The following is a 25,908-nucleotide window of genomic DNA, read 5'->3' as shown; positions in this document are numbered from 1 at the left end:
TATTAAACAAACAATGAATGAAACCAATGATTTGCTAAACAAGTTAAAAAGTATCTCTCGGTTTAGTCGACAGATGTATACCCTCAGCCAATGTTCGATTACTAAAATATAATTTGACTTGTGTTATGATTATTAAAATTGTTGACCTTCTAATGCAGTAGGTTCTGAAGTAATGGACCAATATTGTTCATTTTGTATCAGACCTAAACACATATGATATTAATATTTCGACGTGCCATGTTTGGACTACTTCCTTCACTTTATATGAGATATGTGATAATTTTTAGAAAATGTTAAAATGTGCGTGAGCTACCTGGTATAGTCTATCGAAACATTCCATTTTCATACTTCATGTAATACAGATAAATATATCGGAGTGAAAAAAAAAAAAAAAAAACGAATCTTTCGAATCTTATATGCAATTTTATGCGAATTCATAAATTCCATATTCATCTCAGGTTTCTGGTTGAAAGCAATCTTTAGACATAGCAAGTTGTAAAGATAAAAGTATTGAAAATTGAGCTCCTTGTGGGTGAGGCACCAGAAAGGGTTCTCAGATATATGCCATCTTCACAACATATATTTTGCTAACAAAAATGTTTTTATGCGTAAAATTTTCAAAATATTGAACCATTTTTATAATAGAGCTCGTATTGATGGAAACATTGCGATGTAGCAAGTCTGAATGGAATCGGATATTCATTTCGCGTTTTATGATATTCATGGATATTAAAAATTTTGACCCCTGGGGGGGGGGGGGGGAATGTTGGGTAGAAGGAGTAGACCGACATATACCATCTTCACACCAGATCTTGATCTAATAAAAATATTGTGGTATGTTTAATATGAGAAGAGAACTGGATGCTTTTTTTCGGATTTTAGGATCATTTTGTTTCTTAAAAACTTTTACCCTTCGTGAGGGAGGTACCAGATGGAGTATTCCGATCTCTACCATCATTTTAACACATCTTGTGTTGATGGATATATTCAGAGGTGCCAAGTCTAAATGGAATCGGATGATAATTTCGCGCTTTGTGAGCTTAATAGATATTCAAAAGTTCGACCTTTTGTGGGGGAGGTACCAGAAGGAGTGGACAGATATATTCCATCTTAACACCAGATCTTGGGTTTATAAAAATATTGGAATGTGTGACATTTTATGACAATCGGATTTTTATATCTCATTTTATGAGGGTTATAATTATTCAAAATTTTAACCCTTTGAGGGGGTGGCACTTGATAGAGTGGGCCGATATTATCCATATTTGCACCTGAACTAGAACTGACGCAAATATTAGGATTTGTAAAGTTGGAGAAAAATCGGATTATTGCTTCTCTTTCTGTGTGAAAAATATTTTTTTTTTTTTTTTTTTTTTTTTTTAATTTCGAACTTTTGTGGGGGAGTTACTATAAGTCTTGGTACCAAACCTTGGGATATTAAAATTATTGGGATGATCAAATTTTATAAGAGTTGTAATTATTCAAAATTTTGACCCTTTCTCCTGACGTAGCACTGATGCAAATATTAGGATTTGCAAAGTTGGAGCAAAATCGGATTATGAAGGAGGGACCAATATATTCCATTTTAATACCAGACATTGGGTTTATAAAAATATTGGGATGTATGAAATTTGAAGACAATCGGACTCTTACATCACATTTTATAAGAGTTGTAATTATTAAAAATTTTGACCGTTTGTGGGGGATGTACTTGATAGAGTGGACCGATATTGTCCATTTTCGCACCTGACCTAGCATTGATGCAAATATTAGGATATGCAAAGTTGGATCAAAATCGGATTAACCTTTCTCTTTTTGTGCAATAAATTATTTTCTTTGAAAAGATTGACATTTTGTGGGGGGAGTTTCCAGAAGGAGCGGACCGATATATTCCATTTAAATACCATTTTACTTTTTATAAGAGTTGTAATTATTAAAAGTTTTGACCGTTTGTGGGGGATGAACTTGATGGAGCGGACCGATATTGTCCATTTTCGCACCTGATCTAGCATTGATGCAAATATTAGGATATGCTAAGTTAGAGGGGAGGTACCAGAAGGAATGGACCGATATTGCCCATCTCCGAACTCGATCTAAGTTTGACAATAATATGACGATGCTTGGATCAAATCGGATACTCCCTACGAGAGTTATCGTGCGCACCAGCCAGACAGACGGACGGAAGGACATTGCTAGATCGACTCCAAATGTCCTGAAACGAATTTGGTCCAAAGAGACCTAGGGTCTAAAACCGTTATTTCGATGAGGCACGTTTTGGCCGTATCAAATGATATATACCCTCTGTAGCCATATGGCTGGGGGTATAAAAAAGCAATGGGAAAGGATTAACAATTATATGGATTTTTTGTCTGTCACGCTCTTAAAAAATAAGTGCAAGTGTTAAAAAATTATTTCCCTGATGATTTAATAACAATGATGGATATTGTGCAAAAAAAAAAAACAAATATTCAGAACCATATGAGCCGAAACCTCATTAAAAAGTAATATAAACAAAATACCTCTTTCATCAGCAGTAGGATATAAATTACGGAATAACGGGATATTCCTTTATAACTAAAATTCCTCAGCCGGGTTTTTTTGCTCAGTATAAAATTCTATGTCGATTTATTCATGCCCGTGGCAGTTTGTGTTTCCAGTGCAAAGAACTATCCTAATGGGTTCAAGTTTTGTTATTGTCCCATATAACGGTATATAGGCCCACGGTAACGCATAGCCCCCATATAGCGGTACCCCTCGATATTCGGTATTTTGATGATTTCAGTTAAATTTTTCAATGGAATCGTCTTAAAATCCACAAAAGAAGTTTCTTGTGAGTACTTTCATCTCCTAGGAGAGCATTGTCTATATGGGATTACGATATCATGTAGCCCCCATAAACCGGTTTCTCCCAATATTCGGTATTTTGGTAATTGTAGCAAATTGTCAATTATTAGAATCTACACAAGGAGTTTCTTCTGAGTACTTTAGCACTTGGAAGAGAATTGACTACATAGGTCCACATTTTATTATAGGACCCGAATGTCTGGGTAGTTCGGTATTTTCATGGTTTTGGTAACATTATTCAACGGATTTGTTTCAAATTTCTTATCTGATGTTCATAATGGGTACTTTAACCCATGACGAAAAATTGTATATGCAGGTTCACGTCTTCGTATAGCCCCCATATAGCAGTACCGCCCTGTATTCCGTATTTTGATAATAATAGCTACATTATTCACCGGAATTTTTTTAATTTTTGTATATTAATATTGTAATGGAATATGACAAAAGTTACTCATGCAAGTCCACGTCTTTGTATAGACCGCAATATAATGGCGATGGCATTTTTAAGATTTAACTAGAATTTTTAACGAATTTTATTTTTTTGAACATTTCCAAATTCGTTTCAAATAGTGGTGTATTCAAAGCTTGGCCTGGCCGAAGTGTCTGCTTTTTTACTTGTGGTTTTTTTTTTTAATATCCAGTACATACACGGCATTTTGTATATATAAAGGTATTTTAGACTAACCGATTTCATACACGAAGTATTATATCAACTCATTTCCTTTTAAATTTGTACTATTTTTTGTAGCTTATTTGGAGATTATGGATTAGTGTTAAAATTTGTTTTTTAAACCTATGAATAGCGAAATTTGGATTCTCAAGGATGTTGATGGGTTATACTCATTCGAGCTTGAATACCTCTTATAATTTATGGATTTTGTGGATGGTTGTGGAAATTGATTGTCAAACCTAGGAAAATCAAAATTGGCTGCAAATTTGTTTTTTGTTGCTGTTGTAATTTATTGCCATTCAAACTTGGGCCAAAATTAATCATGAAAATCTAATATGCCTCAACATGGCAAATCATGGCTAAATCAATTGAAAATGTGGCTAATGTCATAATGAGATAGAACCTCATATTAAGATTACATTCAAATAAATTCTATAAAAATGCAATGTAATTCTGTATATACTTTTCAATGATTTATTGCCGGAAACGTTTATTGAGATTGTGGTTTGGGGTTTTACTACCCACCCATAGAAATTTATTAGCCAAAATGAATCCAAAAATCTCCCATGGTGAAAAGACAATTTGTATTCGTTTGCTTTTAGGCAATTCAAGGTGAGTGTGTGTGTGCTGTAGAATTGTTTACAGTTCGTGCAATCAATGATGGAACTAATAAGCACAAAAAAAAAAAAAAAAAAAAATACAAAATACACCTGAGTCTTAGACTATCAGACATACAACCACCCACCCAACCTGATATCGGAACAAACGAACCAAATGAATGAACGAACGAACCATGGATGTGTGGTGCATGCAACACATCTTAGATAAACTTTTATTTCTTTTTGTTTTGCTCTCCTCGTTTAAACAGTGTTTGTTTTTTTTCTTCTCAACCTTATATTGATTATAATGCTTTTGTTTTGTTTTTCTTTCTAGATGGTGGGCTTCCTACTGATTGGTGTCGGTGTCTATGCTCGTGCTGCTTCAATTGTTACAAATCTTCCCATTGTTGGCGGTATACTGGCATGCGGCATTATCTTGATACTCATATCGATATTGGGTCTAGCTGGTGCTGTTAAACATCATCAAGTTATGCTGTTTTTCGTATCCTTTTTAAAGAAAAAACAATGACTACAAAAGCAAAACAGCATTGAAACCCAATTAAAGACTAAAATCAATATTATCATCGAGACAATGGATGGATAGATAGATGCACTTATGTCCCATGTGTACTGCTGAGTCGACAAATGTGATGCAGTAGACTGCAGTGTTTTGTTACATTTTCTAGATAAGAATCCTGTCCATTTGCTGGAAATTTATGTATGCTTAGAACTAATCATACTTGAAACCTAATTCAGAGTCAATGGTATAGAAGAGAGAGAGAGAGATTAAATGGATGGAACTCTTAAAGGAGTAGAGAGAATGCATCTACGTCAAAAGGTTATAAAGTAAATGGTCAGCATTAAGTCGGTAATGACTATAATGAATGAAAGGCATCATATGTCTGGAAGACTTTTACTATGATAATACTATTTCGTTGTAGTTATTCAACTGGCAAATGGAGAATTTTGCAAGTAGAAATATTTTTGATTAGATGTAATAGTTGAAGCAATTCCAAGGCGGCTGCCACTTCAATATAAACATTCCCCTCTGGTTATTTTATGGTTATTTTTAAATCGAAAAGGGTTAGTTTAAACAACGAGCAATTGTCTTTCATCACCACTAGACAGTTCACCAAACAACGCTTCAGAGAACTTTCCAGGCCTTCCGATTTTTTGAAAACAGAAAGGATTTTTTTACAGTTAAAGCTGCTGTTTTTATATCAGCTAGTCGGATGTCCAAAATAATTCAAAAAATATTAGGAGTAGCCAACAACCATCTCTATTTTCGCGTTATATAAATCAGAAAATGAAATACAAGAACAAGATCCTCAATCAATTTGCTGGATTCTCCTGGGGTAAAGATGCAGAAGCATTGGTAGCCTGAAATATGCTGCTCCAATTTGGCCTTTATTTCTTAATGACATTCAGTAGAAAAATTTTCAAACGTCTAAGAAGAGAATTTTAATGCACTGATGTGGATCACCTCCATGAAAAAGCCAGCAAGGAAATAAAATATGCTTTTAACCTTACAGTTTCTGCTGGCGAGCGATCTGTCAAGCTGTCCCAGATCCTCTCCTCGACTCATCCGTCATGACTTCAGATGGTGTCGTAAGTAGTGATAGTGAAAGCTTTGCGGATGTAATAATGTTCTAATGTAATGACATGATTGAATAACATGTTGATCAATTCCCGAACTTGCCGCCTTCAAAGTTAGGAATATGATCCAATAATATGATTGTCACTAAATTAACGGCCACATTTTAAAAAATAGACTTTGGAGATAAGTATATATCTGAATCTGCAGTTTGAGGACAGATAATTTTGATCTCTAATTTTCTTAAAATCTGATGGATAATCTTTAACATGTACAAGCCACACAACTACATGCGATAAATTGAAAAGTAGGAACAACCTGGTTAAATAGCTAGCCGGTAGCACTTGGGATACACTTATTGCCTATACAGGGTGAGATAAAAAAACTGCAACAAAGTCAAACGTCACAATTTTTAAATTTTTTCAGATTTTATTGAATGAAAGCAAAAAATGTCGGATATAGCATCAAATTTTAGAATAAGTTTAGATTTGTTCGAATTATTCACCTTTGGCACGGTATATGGCCAAACCGCCAATGAAACCGTCACACGCTGCCCTGTATTTTATAGTGCCAACCTTGCTTTCCAAAATACTCCAGACACAATAGTCCAACGGATGGGTATCCGGAGATTTTGGTGGAAATGAAGCGAGGAACCTCATTTCTCGCATTTTTTCGAATTTCAATGGCCTTTCCCCGAGCTCATATTTCAATATTTGCCCAATGGAATATTGCGATATGTTCAGCGCACGAGCCATTTTCGGCCACTTCACTGCGGGTTTCGATCAAGTCGCTTCTTTACTTTTCGAACCATTTCTGCTGATGTTTCCTTGACGCCGGGCTACGCTATCAGTGTCACGGTAACGAGCTATGGTACGAGACACAAAAGATTTATTCACATTCGCACTATCACGCTTGAATTCCATCACGAATAACTTTTTTCTGGAAAATTCTCACCAAAATGCATTTGTACGGAATATAATGAGCTGTCACTGGAATAATTTGAATAGCTGTCGGACGAGCGGCTTAGAAATGACAGCAGTCTGAAGTTCGTTTCAGTTTTTTTTTATCTCATCCTGTAGAAGACCTGCATGGAAGATTTTCAGGTCTACTATAGAGCATAGAAGACCTCCAGAAGACTTAACAGCTTAAAATGGTCTTTGGTTAGCCTTGCGGCGTCAGTGAAAACTAGTTCCACTCTGTCTAAAATTCGCCTACAATAGAGTATCTCTTTACGAAGATACCATCCGGACGTAACGCATACGAGACAGACCTTTGCATTGCGCTGAAACTTTTCAATAGTCCTGACAAAACCTAGGCCAACAGCCTTTCATTTTTTCGACATGGATTTAGAATTATAGCCAGTTTTGATTAAAAATACCTCGACAAAAACTGCTTAAATAATCACAACATATTTGCTGGCTCCCTTACCATAGTATTATAACGGGGAATGAAATGGTCCATGAATTAGCTCAGGATGGTTTCTAGTCGAGTGATCCAGCTATTGATGAGACTGTCTGTTACCCATAAGTAATTATATTAGAAGTTCCAAACAGGTCCTCACGGAGTTACCTCCTGTTGCTGGCAGTTGGTTGCTAAAAATAACTTCCTCAAACCTAGCTTGCAGGTGGTGCCTAAAATTAACCTCCTGAAACTTTTCTTAAATTCTATATCTTCTTTTAAATCCATTTACCTTAGGTGGACACAATGGACCAAAGGTCTTCGTGTAAATTAAACCTCTAACTCTGCTCTTCAATGCCAACTAGAATTTTAGCAAACTAGTCATCAAAAGATATCAAGGGCTTGATTTCGACTACACCTTAACATTATCGAAGGCTCCTCCTATATCGAGAAAATCCACACAGATGAAGTTGTAATCTCCATTATTTATTGAAAAGACTGAACCTCCCCATCATATTTTATTCCAAGCCTATTTTATACGGACTACCTAATTTTAAGTCACTTTTAAGAATTTTTTTGATGGATTATAAAATTATGAAATATTTCATTAGAATATTTTTATTTTTTTTAGAAAATGTAAAGGACCTTAGGGTCCTTTATTCCTTTTCTTTATAACCGCCGAAATGCAGTTCAAGCGACCCCCAACAAAAATGGCCTTGTTGAAATATGTTGTTTGGCAAGAGGTCGGCCTACATGCGGTATGAGTGGAAAGAACTGTTCATCTTATGTTAAGTGGTGTTCAAAGTTTTTTTTGTTGTTTTTTTTTTTCATTCCAAAACCAAATGTTAACAACAATTTAAACCCAACTGTTGTTTTTTTTTGCAGTGAAATAATTCTCTCTACATTGGCTTATTCCATAGCCAACATATCCGTTTATACAAGTACATGTACCCCTACTTCTCATCCAATCTAGTACAAGTACCTAATGTAACAAATTCTTATGCCTCGATGCTTTTTCGTTTTTTTTTTTATAAACTATTAAACATTACAAAGAAACTTTTCGCATATGGCATGTTGAAGTGGTGGAAATGGTGGATGGAGAGAAGCTAGTTTGTTATATTTTCTAATGCTGCCGCCGCTGCTGTTGCCTTTGAAGACCGAAGGCATTTGTAGGGAAATTTTAATTCTAAAACTATGAAATATTCAGGATTAATGAGGCGAAAGCTAAAGTGAAATGATACTTATGCTGTGCTCAAACAGAAATTCTAAGAAAGGACAATAAACGTTTAGAGTGCTTTGTCTTTGCCTTTTTCGTTTTCAAACGGTGGCTGCCTGGTTATTTTTAAGAATTTTCCATTCCTTTTATCTTTTTGACATAAATTTTAATTGCAAAGCGTTTCTTGTTAAATTTTAATGCTGTATTTAGTTTTCTATTTCCATAATCTAAATAGAATACGGAAGCTTTCTAAAAATACCCGGATAACAACAAAAACAACCTTTTCCCAGATTACTTTTAATTATCTCTGCCAGCAACACATCCAGTGCTTTCAAAATAAAAAGTAACATTTGGGGAATTGGGTTCAGCTGCCGATAATTATTATGTCAACACAATTATCTAGACGCCGCTACCAGCCAGCCAACCAGTCCTCCAAGCGGCAACAGCAGTAGCACATATTGTCAATTTTGTGATGTTTTACAAATTATGAAATATATTCTCCAACCCCCATGGCTTTAGCAGTCAGCACCTCAGCCTTTGCCTCCAAGCATTCAAAAAATAGAATATTACTTGGATTTATAAGAAGTATGTATGGGGATTTGTGTTATAAAAAAGCCGTGTGCGCCAAGTGTATTCATCATGAATGGAAAGATGGTGTACAACAACAATAACAACTGCTGCTGCTGCTTTCTGCACTAGGACGCGCGTAATCAAGTGAAGAACAGAAGGTTATCACAATTACTTTGTGTTTGACCCCCTTTTGTGACGACGATGTGTTGTCTGCTTCCATGGATGATGATGATGATGTTTTTTTTTTCTCTATTTTGCTGGAACATAATGAAAATAACAAATACGACAACAAGAAAAACTACCTCATCACCATCAACGTCAACTACTTACCTCGCAAAACACACGTATCACCCCCACTCACTGCTGTCACATAGTCGACCTCATAAAATTCCAACTATTAAAGGAGACACCAACAAAAAAAGACATGAGCCATAGAATGGTAACAACAACAAGAAGAAGATGTGGAAACATAATGACAAAAAATTAAAATGCAAAATGGTTCCAACTTATAATAAAGCCATCACATACATATGTCCATAGAGAAATTCCCATTGATAATTGACAACGAGTGCGAGCGTGAATGAGGATGGGAAACAGGAGTCAATGGTTAATCCGAATATGTGTTACCCTAAGTCATGGCTCAAATACTGTGAAAGTAATTTGTTTTGGAATGGGCCGGTAAATTTATTCAATGTATTTTTTCAAATATTCAAATTGGTCGAAAATATGGAGCAATATGGATATGAATTGGGGAATATAGATGGCAAAATATGTTTTCTCATGTGTAGATTGTAATTTCCCCCAAAAAATAACCCAGTATACGCAACGGGACTGGCAATACTTTAACCGAGTAAGCTCTGGGTAACGGTTAAATTGAGCTCTAGGAGCGAAAGATCCGAACAGGTACACTGGTTATTTTAAAAGTCAATTTGTCGTGAATTCTGAGAGTGATGGGTAAAGCGAATAGTACTTTATCGTATTAGATCTCTTCCAGCCGAGAAAATGTCACACCAGCTTACGATGGGTGATGTCGTAATTGTCATCCGAAAGGCAAAGTCCTTCAAATCGTTTGGCCCGGACGGAATCTTAAAGATAACGTTAAAACAGCCAGGAGTGAAGTACCTGACAAAAGTTTTTAACTTGTCGCTAGCCGCCCACATCGTTCCCAGAAATGGATGCCAGTAAATGCGAGTCATTCATGCCGCAGCGAAAACTTGTGAAACTCTTCTTATTCCTAGCATTAGAGTAAGCTCAGTCGTCGAAGCTCCCAATATCGAGAATTTAAGAAGATAACCCGTGTCATAGAACAGTGTTGGTAGCCCTTGACTTATCATAGATTATATTAAGAGAATTACTCTACGGTCGATATTGAAACGTTGGTTGTATAATCAATAATATGTGTACACGCCAGTCGTATGTGGAATTTCAGAACAAGAAATCCCAACCCTGTTGAGTCAAACAGAGTCAATCAACCAAAACAAGTCGTGGCGTAGGATACAGGCGTTTGACCTATCAAAGGCGTTTGACACTGTTTAATGATATTGAGAACTACTTCCGGCCAAGTTTGAAACGTTAATTGCATAATAAATTTTAGTGTGGATGCCAGTTGTACGTGGAATTTCAGAACAAAAAAATCCAAACCCTGTAGTGTGATACAGGATGTTCCCCAAGGTGGGGTGATATCTCCCAAACTATTTAACCACTTTCTTTCTGGAATTCCTCTCTCTTCAGTCAACATTGAGAACATAACTTATGCGGATGATAATGACGACGAGTCTCATCGTTGATGACATAGCTTGCAGCCTACTTCCAATCAAGGATTATTAAAATATCCACATGGTCTGCGGAAATGACAATGCACATTTGAATGTGCAGGTCGAGAGACAATTAATTCGAACCACAAACTAGATAGAGGATCTTAGAGCATCTTCACGTCGCCTATGCAAGCCACAGCTTTCTGCGATAAATTGGAAAGTAGGAGGAAGGTAATCACAAAGACCAAAATAGCTGCAACAAACTGCCTCCTCATGACACCACTGCAGGAACTGAAGATGTAGCTACACTTTTTGTTTCGAAATTAGAGTAGATTTCCGAAGGCAATTAAATCGAAGTGGATTAGTATGTCGGCCTATACATGTTCAACAGATATCCATTACCGTCCAAACACATTGATACGACTGTAACTTCCTGCATATATCGTTGTATCCATATAAATGGTATCCAAACCATTCTGAGGTGCTTGTGAATATATAAACTCTCACTTCTATATCTCTTAAACACACTCGCCAAGTTCTTCTGACACCCCGGTGGGATCTCTACTACTATTCCAGTTCTCAGGCCTAAGGTCTAAATTCAATTTTACAGACATATCCTCAAAGATTGGCACCGATAACCTCATCTACATAAGCAAAAACTCTATGACGTCTTGAGTGTGTGGGAGAAGTCAAGCACCATTGTTATAATGTGCCGGTCTGCTCTTGTTCAGTCCGCCTGAATTCATTTTTGGCAATACTGTTGTTAGTTTGTTAACAGACCGCATTATAAGTGATCGGCAAATGGATAACTTTTTCTAGTGTTGACTAGGAGCAAAACCTCAAGAGTATTTGCTACAGGGGACAAAATTGAAATCGCATGTCATATATCATGCCTTTTGTGGCATCCTTTTCTGGATTCAGTTCCAGCACCCGAATTATTTTTAAGCCTTCGGGAACGACGTGAATAGATAACAAAACATTTGAGACCCTGGATAAAATAAATGTCTCCCGTGTTTCAATAATACCGTTGAGATTCCGTTCATGTTCAAAAAAGACCAAGTTCTTCGTGTGAACTGTAGAGTTACCTTCTCTGTGTGGAGAGATCTGATACGATGCATCATTATTCGCCTCACCCTGTCCTCCACAAGGTGTTCAAACAAGTAATGTTTAAAAATTGCCTAAACTTTCAATTTATCCGGCGTTAAGTGTTTAAAAGTGATTAGAGTTTCATCATCGCCGACAAGGACACTTTACTCAAATCAATTGCAATGGACCGCAAAAGGTCATCGCACTACCGCTGGATCTCTTGGGGAGTAAGGTAGAACCTTAAGTATTCGACAGCTGATACATAACGAGGAGTTGCAGCTGTAATAATGTTTTGAAAAATCCTTTTTGCTACCCGAACCTCAGATGGGCTAGACAGTCCTCCAAAGCACCAATTGCTAAATTCTGAATACAGCTTAATGGGCTTCCCCGAGCGAACTGCTGGTGGAATAAAATTCATTATACCTTTTATGCCTAGGTAAAATACATAAGAAATTAAAACTAATACAAAAACGTATCTCCAATTATATTTTTTCCTTGCCCTATAAAAAAAGGATGACCTCAGGCCAATTTAGAATAAAACAACCTGACGCCAAAATCCACTCCTATCTATCTATTGTCTTGATTTGTTTATATATTCCTTCATTCTTCTCTTCCACATAAAGTTAATAGTGAAAGCTATAAAGCTTAAAATAAATTATGCATGCAAAGAAAATGAAGAGAAAAAAATACGAAAACGAACCAAAGAACGAATGAAAACATTTTTATTATTTAACACATTTTTTGAACTAAATGACTTTGAAATTTGTTATGCAAATTTGGTTTTCCTTAATTCATTTATATTCAATTCTATTTCAACGCCATCGTTTACGTTCCTGCTCTGCCAACCATCCAACCAACCAACAGTATATGATCATTTTGTTTTTGCTCTTCCTCATACAATTCTCCATTGCCAGCTCGTGTTTGGCTGTCAACTCGGAGCAGCAACAAGAATTTGCTGAGGAGGGATGGAATCGAGTGCCAGCATCGATGCACAAACAAGTGCAGGATACATTCCTTTGCTGTGGTTTCAATTCCACAAACACCACGGCCGATGAGTCCTGCGAATTGGTGAACAAACAGTGCTGTCTCGGCAATTCGTACGACACCAATTGCCAGTGTCCACCGTGTTTGCCCAAATTGGAAGATAAAATCAATTATGCCTTTAAACTGTGCGGTGGTTTGGGTATATTCTTCAGTTTTACAGAGGTAAGTAAAACTATGGAAATTTTAGTATTTAGTTTTTAATTTATTTTATTTAAATAAGTCTCATGTATACATTTATACCCTCAGCAGAGCAATTGGTTCATTTGTTAAGGAGAAAGCGTGACACATCAAAATAACGAGTTCAAAACGCCAAAAATTCTTTCCACTTCTTAGGATTTCTCTTCCACAAATTATTAACATTTTAGAAAACTTTTTAGTTCTATATGAAACTTAGGAGGTGTCCGACTCCCCTTAGTATAAATTCATGTAACGATGGAACAGTCGGATTTGGTTGAAACTTTCTATATCATAACATATTTACCAAACAGAGGGACTAAAACTCTTTACAAATAATAATTACAGGAATAACCCAGTGGATTATGACAGGAGATCAAACGGTTGGTACAGGAGCATAAGAGGAAAGAATGGTCTAGACCTCTGTACCGAGAAGAATAAGGTTTTGGTAACGGTTAAATCGCCTTGGGAAAAAGTTTGATGGGACATCAGTCACAATTAATGATCCGAAGATTTGAACTAGTTATTTTAACCCCCAATTTGTCGAGCACTCCGAGAGTGGAAAATTGAAGTATACTTCGTCGTATTAGATCTCTTCCCGCCGAGGAGGTACAATGGTTGAGTATGAATGATGCTGCCAATTTCATGGCAGTGAGCTCTACTCTACCGGATTGATCCAAATTAACAACATCTCAGTGTATACATGTTCACCTCAGCGTATAATACCTACCCGGGACCGAAGAAAACCCGGATCTCAATTCTTTGCCAGAACGTCATCCACCACAATCTGTTTGCAGATGCAGCGAATGGGAGCACTTTAGAAGAAAAAAGAAAAAATTATGATGTTTCAAATACCATCCACAAAACTAAGTCAGCGTTTGGCTCGGATGCAATCTTGATGGCAATATTAAAACCGACAAAAGTCATCGACCTCTCGCTATCCGCCCATATCATTTCCGAAGCCTGGAAAATCGAACGGGTGGCCGCGCTACCCTAACAAGGCAAGGATGCCAGTAAAGTTAAGTCATACAGGATGATTGACTTTAGGTTTGAGCTAATTGGCAGATCAATGGCCTTAGAAAGCAGTCGATTTTTATACCATACTCAGCATAGTGGTGAGGATATTATGTTTTTCGGAAGCGAGATAGACCCATAGTTACTTTTGGGGATCTTCATAAAATCACTTTCTGAATAGATTTATGCATGCCAGTCCGTCTGTCCATGTATGTTTGTGAACAAAATGCAGGTCGCATTTACTATGCGATTGAGATGATATTTTGCAAACAATATTTGTTTGGCCCAAGGGCGAACCCCATTGAAATTGGTGAGAATCGGTTTAAATTTACATATAGATCCCATATATATGTTTCATCCGATTTGCGTAATATGCACTCTACGGCAATGATCTTTGACACCAGACATCAGATACAGATCAGAAATACGTACCTAAAATGTTGTCAAGATCGGTTCAGATTTGGACATAGCTCCCACATATATCTTTATCCGATTTCAGGTTTATGTGCACCAAATAGCTAATATAAGCCCAAATGGACTGATTTTTTGCAATTTCGACTGAATTCATTCTAGAAACAAGTGCTTCAAATTTGGTCCAAATCGGTTCAGATATAGCTATAGCTCACATATATATGCTCCATCCGATTTGGGGTTTAAAGACCCTCACATGCGTAATATGCACTCCACAACAATGATATTTGACAACGAACATCAGATACAACTCGAAAATACCTCTACCAAATTGATCGAGATTGGTTCAGATTTTTATATACCTTCGAAATACATCTTCATCCGATTTTACGGTTATTGTCCCCACATATATGTAATATCAGCCCAAAATTGGATAGATTTTTTTCATATTCAACTGAATTTTTCCATTTGGTGAGACTTGGTCCAATAAATGTTTTTTAATATAATTCTTATCGAAGTCATAAGCCTTCGTCAAATTTTTTGAAAATCGATTCAGAGTTGGATATAGTTCCCAAATTGTGACTACTCTAAAGCCATGATACTCATTCAAATAAGGTTCATAGTAAGTATGATATACTTCACATAAATTTCCAATATAAACTTTTTTGTTACGGGAGCCCTACAAAATACGTATAATGTTGTAGGGTCTCATATACCTTTTGACCTTTCCTTAACTGGTTTTAAACTTATTATAGTGAGCATCAAATTGGCAGAGTAAAAACACATGCAAAATTTATTGCTCTAATTTCGATGATAGACTCCACTTTGCCTGATACTTCTCCCAGAAAAAATCAGCTTTTGAAAAATATAATTCTCAAACAAAATTCCTCGATTTGGTTAAAATTTGCAAAGATTGCAGAGTTAAAATGTTGGTTATCATATAAACCCGTAACAACTTTAATGTTGTAATATTTTTAACAGAATCGGAATATATTGGCACACTCCTTCGGGTATTATCTGCACATGGAATACAAATTTGAAAAATAATAGATATTAATATAAAAAAATGGAATCTGGCTGATTTGATGCAAACTTTGCAATAATGTTTGCCCTCTCCTTCAGTTCAAAAAAGAATGTTCCTGTGTATGTGATACCTACCTCCCCCACAAATGTAAAACAACGCTCATATGCTGAGGGTATATTTAACTGTCGGTTAAGCCGATTGATTCTTGTGTATTTATTAACATTCTAATATTAATAAACTAATAATTGTTCTCTACATTTTCTCCCACTATTGCTACTAACCAATGCATGACATATGCCGGCAGTTTATTGGTGTCTGGTTAACCGTTCGCTATCGCAATCAAAAAGATCCACGTGGTTTGCCCAGTGCATTTCTTTAAATACACCAACTAAGAGCAAACATAATTCAATAATGAAATGCAAAATTTATACGAATATTATTTACACAAACATACATATATGCATACATAATAATATTAATTCGCCATTTAAGTTAGCCCCGACCGCACACTTTCCCGATTCCCACATTATAACATCCCAAAGTACCCCTTTCCTCAATAATTCCACGATCTAGTCATTACAAAATTACAAAAAACTGAGAATAAACAACTCACAAAATTGAATGGTGTTAACATGAATTATAATACAATCTCACACTCATATATAGACATACATACATTTATTGTATTTGTAAACAAAAACAATAACAACAAAGAAATTGCAAAATATTTAAGGTATTTTACACAGTACACATTAATTTAATTTAATGTTGATGAAATGCAATTAAACAGCAGGAGTATTTGTAATACCCCTCCTCCCCCTCAATATAACAATATCATCATTCAAATACCCACTCTTGCATACATACCAGCTGCATATATACAATAACAATAAACATTAAAGTCACATTCAAATAAAACAATACAATTATTTACTCTTCATTTCAAATAATTAAAATACATACACAAACAAACATTTATGCATTAATCATTTCACATAATTACATGGCTAACATACCTACATACCCACATACCTATATATATATGAAGCATTATATACATATAATTATAATTATTATTATATACAAAGCAAATATATACATTTATATAAGTACATACATACATACATGCATATATAGTATATATTTAGAGACTTTTTAGTTATGTAAGTTAGTCACCACAACAAAAAAAACCTATAGCTACTGCAGCAGCTATTTACATACAAACAGGAATCAATTAATCATCATCAATTTTTACCAGCTTTCGTTGTACGGACGTCATCCGAAACCATACCAAAATCTAATGTTATTTTCCAAAAATCTATTTTAATTTGTTTTTTCTTTTTTTACAACATATCCACACAAAAAATGGTTTCATTAACTAATTACCTTATCAAAATTACATTAACCGTTCCAAAACCTAAAATGCTATCTTCATTTATTGACTATTAATAGAAACTAACCAAATTAAAATACATTCGCATAACTGGAGTGTCATAAAACAATAGGTGAGATGAATTACCACGTTTTCCTATTGTCTTCTGTTTTTGCTTGATTTTTTTATTTAATTTTTGTAGTTTCTTTTCAATTTTATGTTTTTTTGCAATATAATTTTTGAAATATTCACAAAAAATGTCTATATACCAACTCGAAAAAGATCGAAATCGAAATTTATTTTCTTTGGTCTAGTTAGGAACATTGTTGACCCATCTCATCAGTATGTTTAGCACGATTCTTAGATGGGACCTGTTAAGTGATAGAAGGGAGCTTGCTCTTCTCCTCGAGAGTACTGGCCAGATTGCCTTAAATACCATGCAACCGGCTTCCAAGTGCTACCTTCTTACAACATCTCCCTTGAGAGATGTTTTGAAGCAGTTGACATAATAGCTCAGTGGTGATTTAACCATTTCATCGGCCTCAAGCCAAAATATCAACCACTTTATTCATATAGAGCATAGTTTTATGGATCGATTCCAGCTTCGCATTGTTAGAAACCCTCTATATATTTACAAAAGCCGCCCCAGTAAACTTGGAGTTTTCTATTTATACCCTATACACCACATATTGATAAGGGTATTATGTCTTTATGCATTTGTTTGAAACAGGAAAAAGAAAACGAGATAGACCAATAGTTACTTTTAAGGATCTTTATAGAATCATATTCTGAGTCGAATTATTCATATCAGTCCGCCCGTCCGTCCATGTATTTTTGTGAACAAAATGCAGGTCTCATTGATTATCCGATAGAGATGAAATTTTTACAAACCATATTTGTTTGGCCCAATGACGAGCCCTATTGAAATTGATGAGAATCGGTTCAAATTTAGATAGAGCTCCCATATAAATATTTAACCGATTTCGGGTTTACTGTGCACCAATTGACCAATATCAATCCAAATGACCTGAATTTTGGCACATCCGACCGAATTCATTTTAGAAGCAAATACATCAAATTTGGGAAAAATTGCTTCAGATATAGCTATAGCTCCCATATATATGTTTCATCTTACTTGGGGGTTTAAGTTCCTCACATACGTAATATGCACTCCACAGCAATGATCTTTGGCACCAGATATCAGATACAGCTCAAAATGAGTGTTTAAGTTTTTTTTCAAGGTCGCCCAAATGACCTGAATTTTGCTACTTCCGACGGAATTCAGCCTAAAAGCATGCATGCATCAAATTTTGGTAAAAATCCGTAAAGAAATGGCTATAGCTGTCATATATATGTTTCATCCGATTTGATGTTCAAGTCCCTCACATGCGTAATATGCACTCCACAACAATGATATTTGTTACCGGGCATCAGGTACTGCTCTAAAATACTTTTGCCAAATTTTATCGAGGTCGCACCGATCTGTATGTAGCTTAGATGTACATCTTCAGCCGATTTTACGGTTAATGTCCACCATATAGGTAATATCAGCCCAAACCATTTGGTGAAATTCGGTCTGGTATATCTATTGCTCCAATAAATATTTTTTTAATATAATCCTTATCTATTTCATATAAATGTCCAATATAATCTTTTTTGAGACGCCAAGAGTCTACATCTTACATAACCGCCAGGAATTCATATATAATAAAATTATTCTTCATCATATATAACGATAAGTCACCAACAAAAAAGAAATCTAATTTTCTGTTGTATATAAACAAAAAAATATTTGGGTCAATATTTCCAAAAAAAAAAAAGAAAAAAATATTCCCAAGTTTTTAAATTCTTAGTCATATGGCTACATAGGGTATACATCATTCTATACAGCAAAAATGTCTGACTGGCAGATGCACACGATAATTTTTGAAAAAAAAGTGGGCAGGCCCAAACTTTTTTGTCAAATCAACTAGATCAACTTCGAAGATGGGTAGTATCGCTCCAATCCTTCCACTTTTGGTACCTCTATAAAGAGTAAAAATAGAATGCCTCCCAGAAACGGAAGGGAATGTTCAACTTCGTTCGAACTTGGAATATCGCAATATTTTTATCAGATCTAAGTAAAGGTGAGAAATTGGTCAATATTGGCCCACTCCCCCAATTTCGAATTACCAGAACATTTATAAAATGTGAAATAAGAGTCCGATTGTGTTCCAATTTCGCAAATACTTGTGTTCCTACCAACGTTAAATCTGATATGAAGATAGATAATAACAATAACTCTAATAAAATGATAAATAAGCATCCAATGCTTTTCGAACTTAACATACCTCAATATTCTTAGGTCAGGGTTGAAAATCGACAAAAGTTAAAAAACCGGAAAATCATACATGTAACTCATATAAAACCAAATGAAGTGGTAATATTTCTATCAGACTTAGGAAGGATATATTATATATATTTGACCCTAATTTCTCGTACCTCTCCCCAAAAAGTCATAATTTTTCTAGTACACCATACCCACAAAGGATACAAGTTTTTAATTATAAAATTATTCCCCAGAAATGTATTTCAAATCCATTTCAGAGATGGACCCAAGTATTTTTTTTTCATGTAAGATGTTAAAAAAATGGCATTTCGGAGGGCGTCTGGCCTCACACCCTGTGTATGTCCATGATGAATTATTTCTTAAAACATTAGATCTAGCAAGAAGATGTAATATATAGGCCTCATATATCCACCAAACATTTTTCCAATCCCTATATTAAATGTTGCGAAATATATTCAAAAATATTGCGGTCCCTTTGAGTATACTCAAGGCTGTATAAAAGCTTTAAAAAAAGAATTCGAAATTTTCTGAGGTTTTGGATTTACAAAACTCCACTTTTTCCACAACCCCGACTAGCTATTGGACAGAAAATTGTCAGCGAATTCGGAAAATTGCTAAATTTGACGAAAATAAATAACATTTTAAAAAACAAAATTGATAATATAAGAATAAACATATCCGTTGTTCTTAGACCCACAATGAAATTTGTGGTCTTTTGAGGAAGTATTAATAAAGTATTAAAAAATAGGAAATGTTTTAGGCTTAGGGTCAAAGAAGAACATTTTTGTTTTCTGACTTCGCCCCTCGAAAATTATGCTTTGTAGGAGATCTTAACATAAGTGCGGCTTTAACTCTAAAATTTTCTTTAACCTAACCTAACCGAGAGACGGTCAATGTTGGGCTGAAGTGAATTATTATTTGTGTTCTAATTATTGTTTTTTTAATAATTTATTTTAATATTTTATGTTAATTTGATTTATTTAAATTTTGTATATTTTGTTAATTTTAATAATTTTACTTTGTTATTTTTTTTTTAAATATAGCTACTTCTATTAAATTTCAAAACTAATTCTCCCTCTCTCTCTTGTAGGTACTTGCTGTATTTTTAGCCCGTCGTTATCGCAATCAAAATGATCCTGACTATTTGCCAGCACGTGCAGTTTTCCCCCATAACTATATTTACTAAGAAGATGCTTAGAACAAGCCATCCTTCACTAGTGGAATCTCCGTTTTTTTGCTTTCAACGAACAAATTTTTAGTTAAGAATTAAAATATTTCCCCCCAAGAAATATAGAAACAAAAATTGAACAAATTATGAAAAAAGTGAAAATTAGGCAACTATATAAATAATATGAATCATGTTAATAGTCATAGTTACATTCTTTTAGTTTAATTGTATATTATTTTGCCTTTTATTATTTGTTAAGTATATATATTTAATTATTTTAAATTTTTTGATGTATTTCATTAGTCGAAATGGGACGAAGGCTGATTATGATTTTTTTGTTCAATATCTCTCCGACATGATTATTTTAAGAACTACAATTTTGTACACATTTTTTGTTCATACATATAGTTAATATTTTTTTGTTTTCAATGAAGTCATAGTCATCGTATACATTAGATTATACAATCAGTCAACTGTCAGTGTACAATGTTGTTTTTGTCGACCAAGAAATGAAAAACCAAAAATTTATTTTAAAATCCATTTATTTTGAGATTATTTTAAAGTAGTGCTATTTTATTTTTCTGTAATTTATTTTTGGATTACTTAATAGATGTTAAAATCAAATGCTGATACGTGTTTTTTATTAATTTCCATTTTTCTAGATTTGTAATTATTTTCTTGTGTACACATAACTTGCAAATTGTATAAAAACAAGTATATTTTTAATTATTTTAGGGCTGTGTGTATGAAAATATAATTTAAAAACCAACATTTAATGTATTTTTTGGTATTTTAAAAATTAAAATATAGTGACAGGTCAATAGGTCCCATCTTTATTTATACCCTCCATCGTACATAGTATGGCGGGTGGTTATATTAATTTCGTCATTCCGTTTGTAACTCATCGAAATAATAGTTTTAGACCCAACAAAGTACATATATTCTTAATCAGAGTAAAATTCTAAGAAGAATTAGCCCTGTCCGTCTGTTGTAAACACGCTATAGTCAAAACGAATTAAGATATAAAGCTACAATTTTGTACAGATCAGTCTTTTATATCGTCCACGATATCGTATGGTCCCCATACAACGGTACCTCCGCTATTCGGTGTTTTGATGATTATAGCCACATTTTTCAATGGAATTGTCTAAAAATCCTCACAAGTAGTTCCTTCTGAGTACTTTACCCTCTGGAAGAGAATTGCCTATAAAGGTCCACGATATGGTATAGCCCCCATACCACGGTACACCCGATATTCGGTATTTTGATGATTTTAAAGACATTATTCACCGGAATTTTTTTCAAATTTCGTATTTGAATCTCGTAATGGGTACTAGAGCCTACCACAAAAAATTACGTATAGGCCCCGTATAACAATACCTCCCAGCATTCGGTATTTTGATGATTATATGGATATTATTTTCCGGAATTGTATCAAATTTCCCTCCCTGTATTCAGTATTTTTATGATTATAAGGACATTATTCACCGGAATTTTTTCAAATTTTGTATTTGAAGCTAGTAATGGGTGAGAAAAAATTCGTACGCAGGTCCACGTCGTATGGCCCCCATATAACGATACCTTCCGATATTCGATAGTTTGATGGTTATAGGGACGTTATTGACCGGAATTCTTTCAAATTTCGTATTTGAAGCTCGTATCGGGTACTACAATCTATTGTGTATGCAGGTCCACGTCTCCGTATGGCCCCCACATAATGATACCTCCCAATATTCGGAAATTTCATGATTATAGGAAAATCATTCAGCGGAATTGTTTCAAATTATGACGGAAAATTGCCTATGTCGGTACACGTTTTCATTTAGCCCACCGTATTCGTAAAGTCCCTATGTAACGGTTTTCCTTTGAGCAGTATTTTCGACAGATTTTTACTTTTGCCCGACCACATCTTCGTAAAGCCCCCATATGACAGTTTTTCTTTAAGCATATTTTCGACAGGTTTTTTTGATATTTTTCCAGTTCCTTCAAAGTGATGGAGGGTATTAAAAGTTCTTCTTCAATTTCCCTCGTTGTTATAAAAAAACAAAGCAAAGGCTACAGTCGAGCGGGGCCGACCGTTGAATACCCTACAACACTATAATAAACAATACAGTTTATATAGGCGAGATACTCGAAAGAATTCCACAAGATATTGTGACAAATAATAAAAGAAAACCATCAGGTTCCGTTCTCTAATTTTCGAATAATAGCAACTTAAACTAATTTGCTCATTTCCAATTTATTGGTAGATGTTTCATGTAAATGGTCTTCCTAGATGAGGAACCAATATTTCCCAAAGACCTATAATTTCTCAGAAGTGGCAAAAGATTAACATTTATTATTGGTTTTTGACTGAAACGCATCTATATGAGATACAGACATTTGACTATGTTCTTCAACGAAATCAGCGTTAACGAAATAGTCTGAAGTGCGTCTTTCCTGTATTTGTGAATTCTCCAAAAAGTCACTGGAATGGACATTTTCGTATTTTGTCTACAAAAGTTGGCAAACTATTTCACACATTGAATATTTTTGGATGGCCATCCAAAACTGCTTGGCTTTTGTAATGTCCGGTAACCCCCATTCAAATGTGCGTGAGAATCGGGCGATAATTACGACCTGCAGACAATTTTGCAGTTTTTTGGTCCATTTTAACCCCTAAATATATGGCGATCATCTCCAAAAAGAGTAAGCTTCTATTCTGACCCTCATCTTATCTCCATGCAAAATTTCGTAAGGATCGGGCCATAAATGCGATCTGTATATGATATCCTGATATCCTAACTACTTAGTTTTGTTAGCTGTAGAAATATTATCAAATGTTTTATTCAAAATGAAAATATGCCAAAAATATGACAAAATTGAAAAAAATATGAGAAAATATTACAAAATCAATATTTTCATCTTTAGAGAGATATTTTTATGCAATTTTTTTAGACGTTTTTTCTTCCTGTCAAGAGGCCATTCTGAATTAATGAGAACTGTGGAAATCAGTTCAGCCGTTCTCGACATATAAGAGATTTTTCAAGCATATCTTCTTTGATAGACATATATATCGCACTTATTTTTCTATATATCCGATTTGTTGGATGTTAACATCAATGTAAAGATCAGAAGTAAACTTGTCATGGCTTTGTGATTTCGCCGGGATTTAAAATATTCGCGATTTAATGAAAAATTTTGAATTTTTTTAACAAAAAAGATATGACCTATTTTACCCGCTAAATATTATCCGATGACCACCCAAATTGGTAGGCTTCTTCCCCGCCCTAAACTCTAGCTACATGCGAAATTCCGTTGTTGTGTTGTAGGGTATAATTAAAAACAGCTCCAATCAATTACCTGTTAAAGTTATATGTTTCAGACTTGTCAGAATTCCCCACTGAAAACCTTCTCATGATTTCTGTGGGTCATTAAATGGTTTCTTCCCCTATGTCAGCATAGTTATATGCTATATTTCCTTGGGCATTACCGTGTGAGTCATCCAAGTCAATATATGGTGGACAGAACTCCGACCCAGGCGTGTCAGGAAGGACCTAAGGACCATTGCAGCTGAAGAACACCAGTTGCCTAGACAAACCAGGGTAGTTTGTGGCGCAATTACGTTCAGGATGGTGTAGTCGTCTCAATTCATATTGGGCACGAGTTGATGATGTGTGTGACGTCTACCCGGCGTGTAATTGCACAGCCAAACCTACCCAACTCACTCCAGAAGATCTCTGACTACAGCCCATTAAAGTAGCTGAATTTTTAAACCTGGAGCTTGAACCAAATTAGCAGAACGCAAACACTTACATCTACTACTGCTACAACAACAACTACAGCCTGAATTTCATCCTCTGAGTCCACCCCATTCAAAGCGAAGGTCATAAGCTGCGAAGCTTCAACCAAACCATCCACCTTCTTTTTACGGTTTTTGGGAGAGAAGACGTTAGGCTAAGTTAAGTCACTCGGAGACCTACTGGTCCATTGTGTTTATCCTAGAAAGAATAGTAAAAGAAGGAAAGGGGAATGGAAGAGAGTGAAGATTGAATTATAAAGTTGTTCTGGCTAATTGAAGAATTACTGTAGGGTCAGTGTGATTATACCCACCACAAGTTTTAAATCAGGTTTCGACAATGACATTATCGACTTTGTTCTCTTCTCCGAGAGTATGGGACAGATTCTTTTGTAGATGTACAATCCCTTTCGTCCAGCCATTTTTATTGGATTCTCTCAGAGTAGTGTCTGTGATTAACCTGTAGGAAGTGGGACTGGGGTGGTTTAACCGAGTTCTCTACTTCAATAGTAGTTGATTCGGATCCTAGCCTGGGCAATTCGTCTGCTGTCTCGCTGCCTGGAATATTATAATGACCAGGAACCCAACAGAGCTTGATGGACAACCCAGTGTTTTTCAAGGCTCTTCTGCAGTTCAAAACAACCCTAGACTTAATGGTGTAGGAATTTAAGGCCTTCAGTGCCGCCTGACTATCGACGTATATAGTCACCGGACCGCTAACCCCACTATTCCTAGTGACCAGCAGGTCTGTGGCCTTTTTGACGGTTTTCCGCCTGGAATACGCTACAGTCGTTTCCATGCTTGTAGGATTCACGAACATTAAGGGTATTACAGAAGACACCAGCTCCCGTTTCACTTTCCATTTTTGAACCGTCGGCAGAGAAGACGTTTATATATCATTAAAAAAGAGTGGCATGGCTTTAACTAGTATCAGGGGCCTCAATAATCTGGTTTTCTTCTTCACTGCAAATTTCAGATCATTAAGCTCGTCTTGCAAGAAAAATAAAGGAAAAAAATTTTGACCTTAACAAGGCAAAACTTCAGAAATTTCGAAGTATTTTTACGATTATTAAAGATGGCTGCGGTTGAGATTTCACTAGGTGGATACTCAAGAAAAAAAAAGGAGTATTGTTTTAGTATTTTAATGCCGGTTTCTCCATTGTCAATTTTTTAATGTTCAGGCTGACCTTTTTTCCTTAAAAGTATTTAGAGATCGTAATCTGGGTACAGTAGAAACCCTGTATAACTTCTGTTCAATTCAGCAGATATCTCGGTGTTTAGGACACTGAGTTTTCAGTTGGGTCCACTTATACATTAAGGTCCACTTATTCACTTATATTCACAACAAACCACACAGCTCTAAATCGTTTAAAAAATCAATAAAATAATAAATCTCTACCTTCAACATTTTCGATACCAAAAAAAGCCAAAATACAATCATTAACAACTCACCTATCCAACAAACTACAGAAACTAATATAAAATTACAACAATATTTGGAAACACAAGAAATAAAAAAAAATTAAAAATAAATTAAACGTTCCATGAAATTTTGAGATTATGTGTACAATAAAATACAAAAAAAAACTAAAGCAACAATTTCAATACTAAATGTCCATAAAAAGAAAGAATCACAGAAATCTATCTATGTCTACAAAAATGTCTATACATACACGTTCATACATACCCCTACCTATATACAAAACAATAATAACAACAACAACTATTTATATCAGACTTTACTGTCGTCTAAATGTCTAATTCAACAAAATGAAATTTAGCAAGCTGCGAAATGAAAACTATAACCAAATTAAAAGAAAACCAAAAAAAAAAAAAAGATAATTGTCCTATAGAAATCCTAGC

At 35.0% G+C, this 25,908-nt stretch overlaps 1 protein-coding gene across 3 annotated transcripts in view; it reads left to right on the top strand.

Moving 5' to 3' along the window:
• The window catches only part of LOC131800383 (tetraspanin-13-like), a 28,066-nt gene extending 2,397 nt beyond the window's left edge, over window positions 1-25,669 (top strand). For 2 of the 3 annotated variants that reach the window (XM_059118855.1, XM_059118840.1), the window contains exons 2-4: window positions 4,448-4,615; window positions 12,596-12,937; window positions 20,190-25,669. In XM_059118855.1, coding sequence (XP_058974838.1) covers window positions 4,448-4,615; window positions 12,596-12,937; window positions 20,190-20,285 — 606 coding nt within the window. In that variant the 3' untranslated portion in view covers window positions 20,286-25,669. Of the gene's footprint in view, window positions 1-4,447; window positions 4,616-12,595; window positions 12,938-15,702; window positions 16,633-20,189 lie in introns of those variants that run through there. The other variant, XM_059118848.1, reaches the window with a different exon arrangement.
• Window positions 25,670-25,908: the final 239 nt, after the last annotated feature.

The sequence above is a fragment of the Musca domestica genome, unplaced genomic scaffold, assembly GCF_030504385.1.
Source record: "Musca domestica strain aabys unplaced genomic scaffold, Musca_domestica.polishedcontigs.V.1.1 1, whole genome shotgun sequence".
In the NCBI taxonomy this organism is placed as follows: domain Eukaryota; kingdom Metazoa; phylum Arthropoda; class Insecta; order Diptera; family Muscidae; genus Musca; species Musca domestica.
This window is presented reverse-complemented; position numbering and strand designations above follow the sequence as displayed.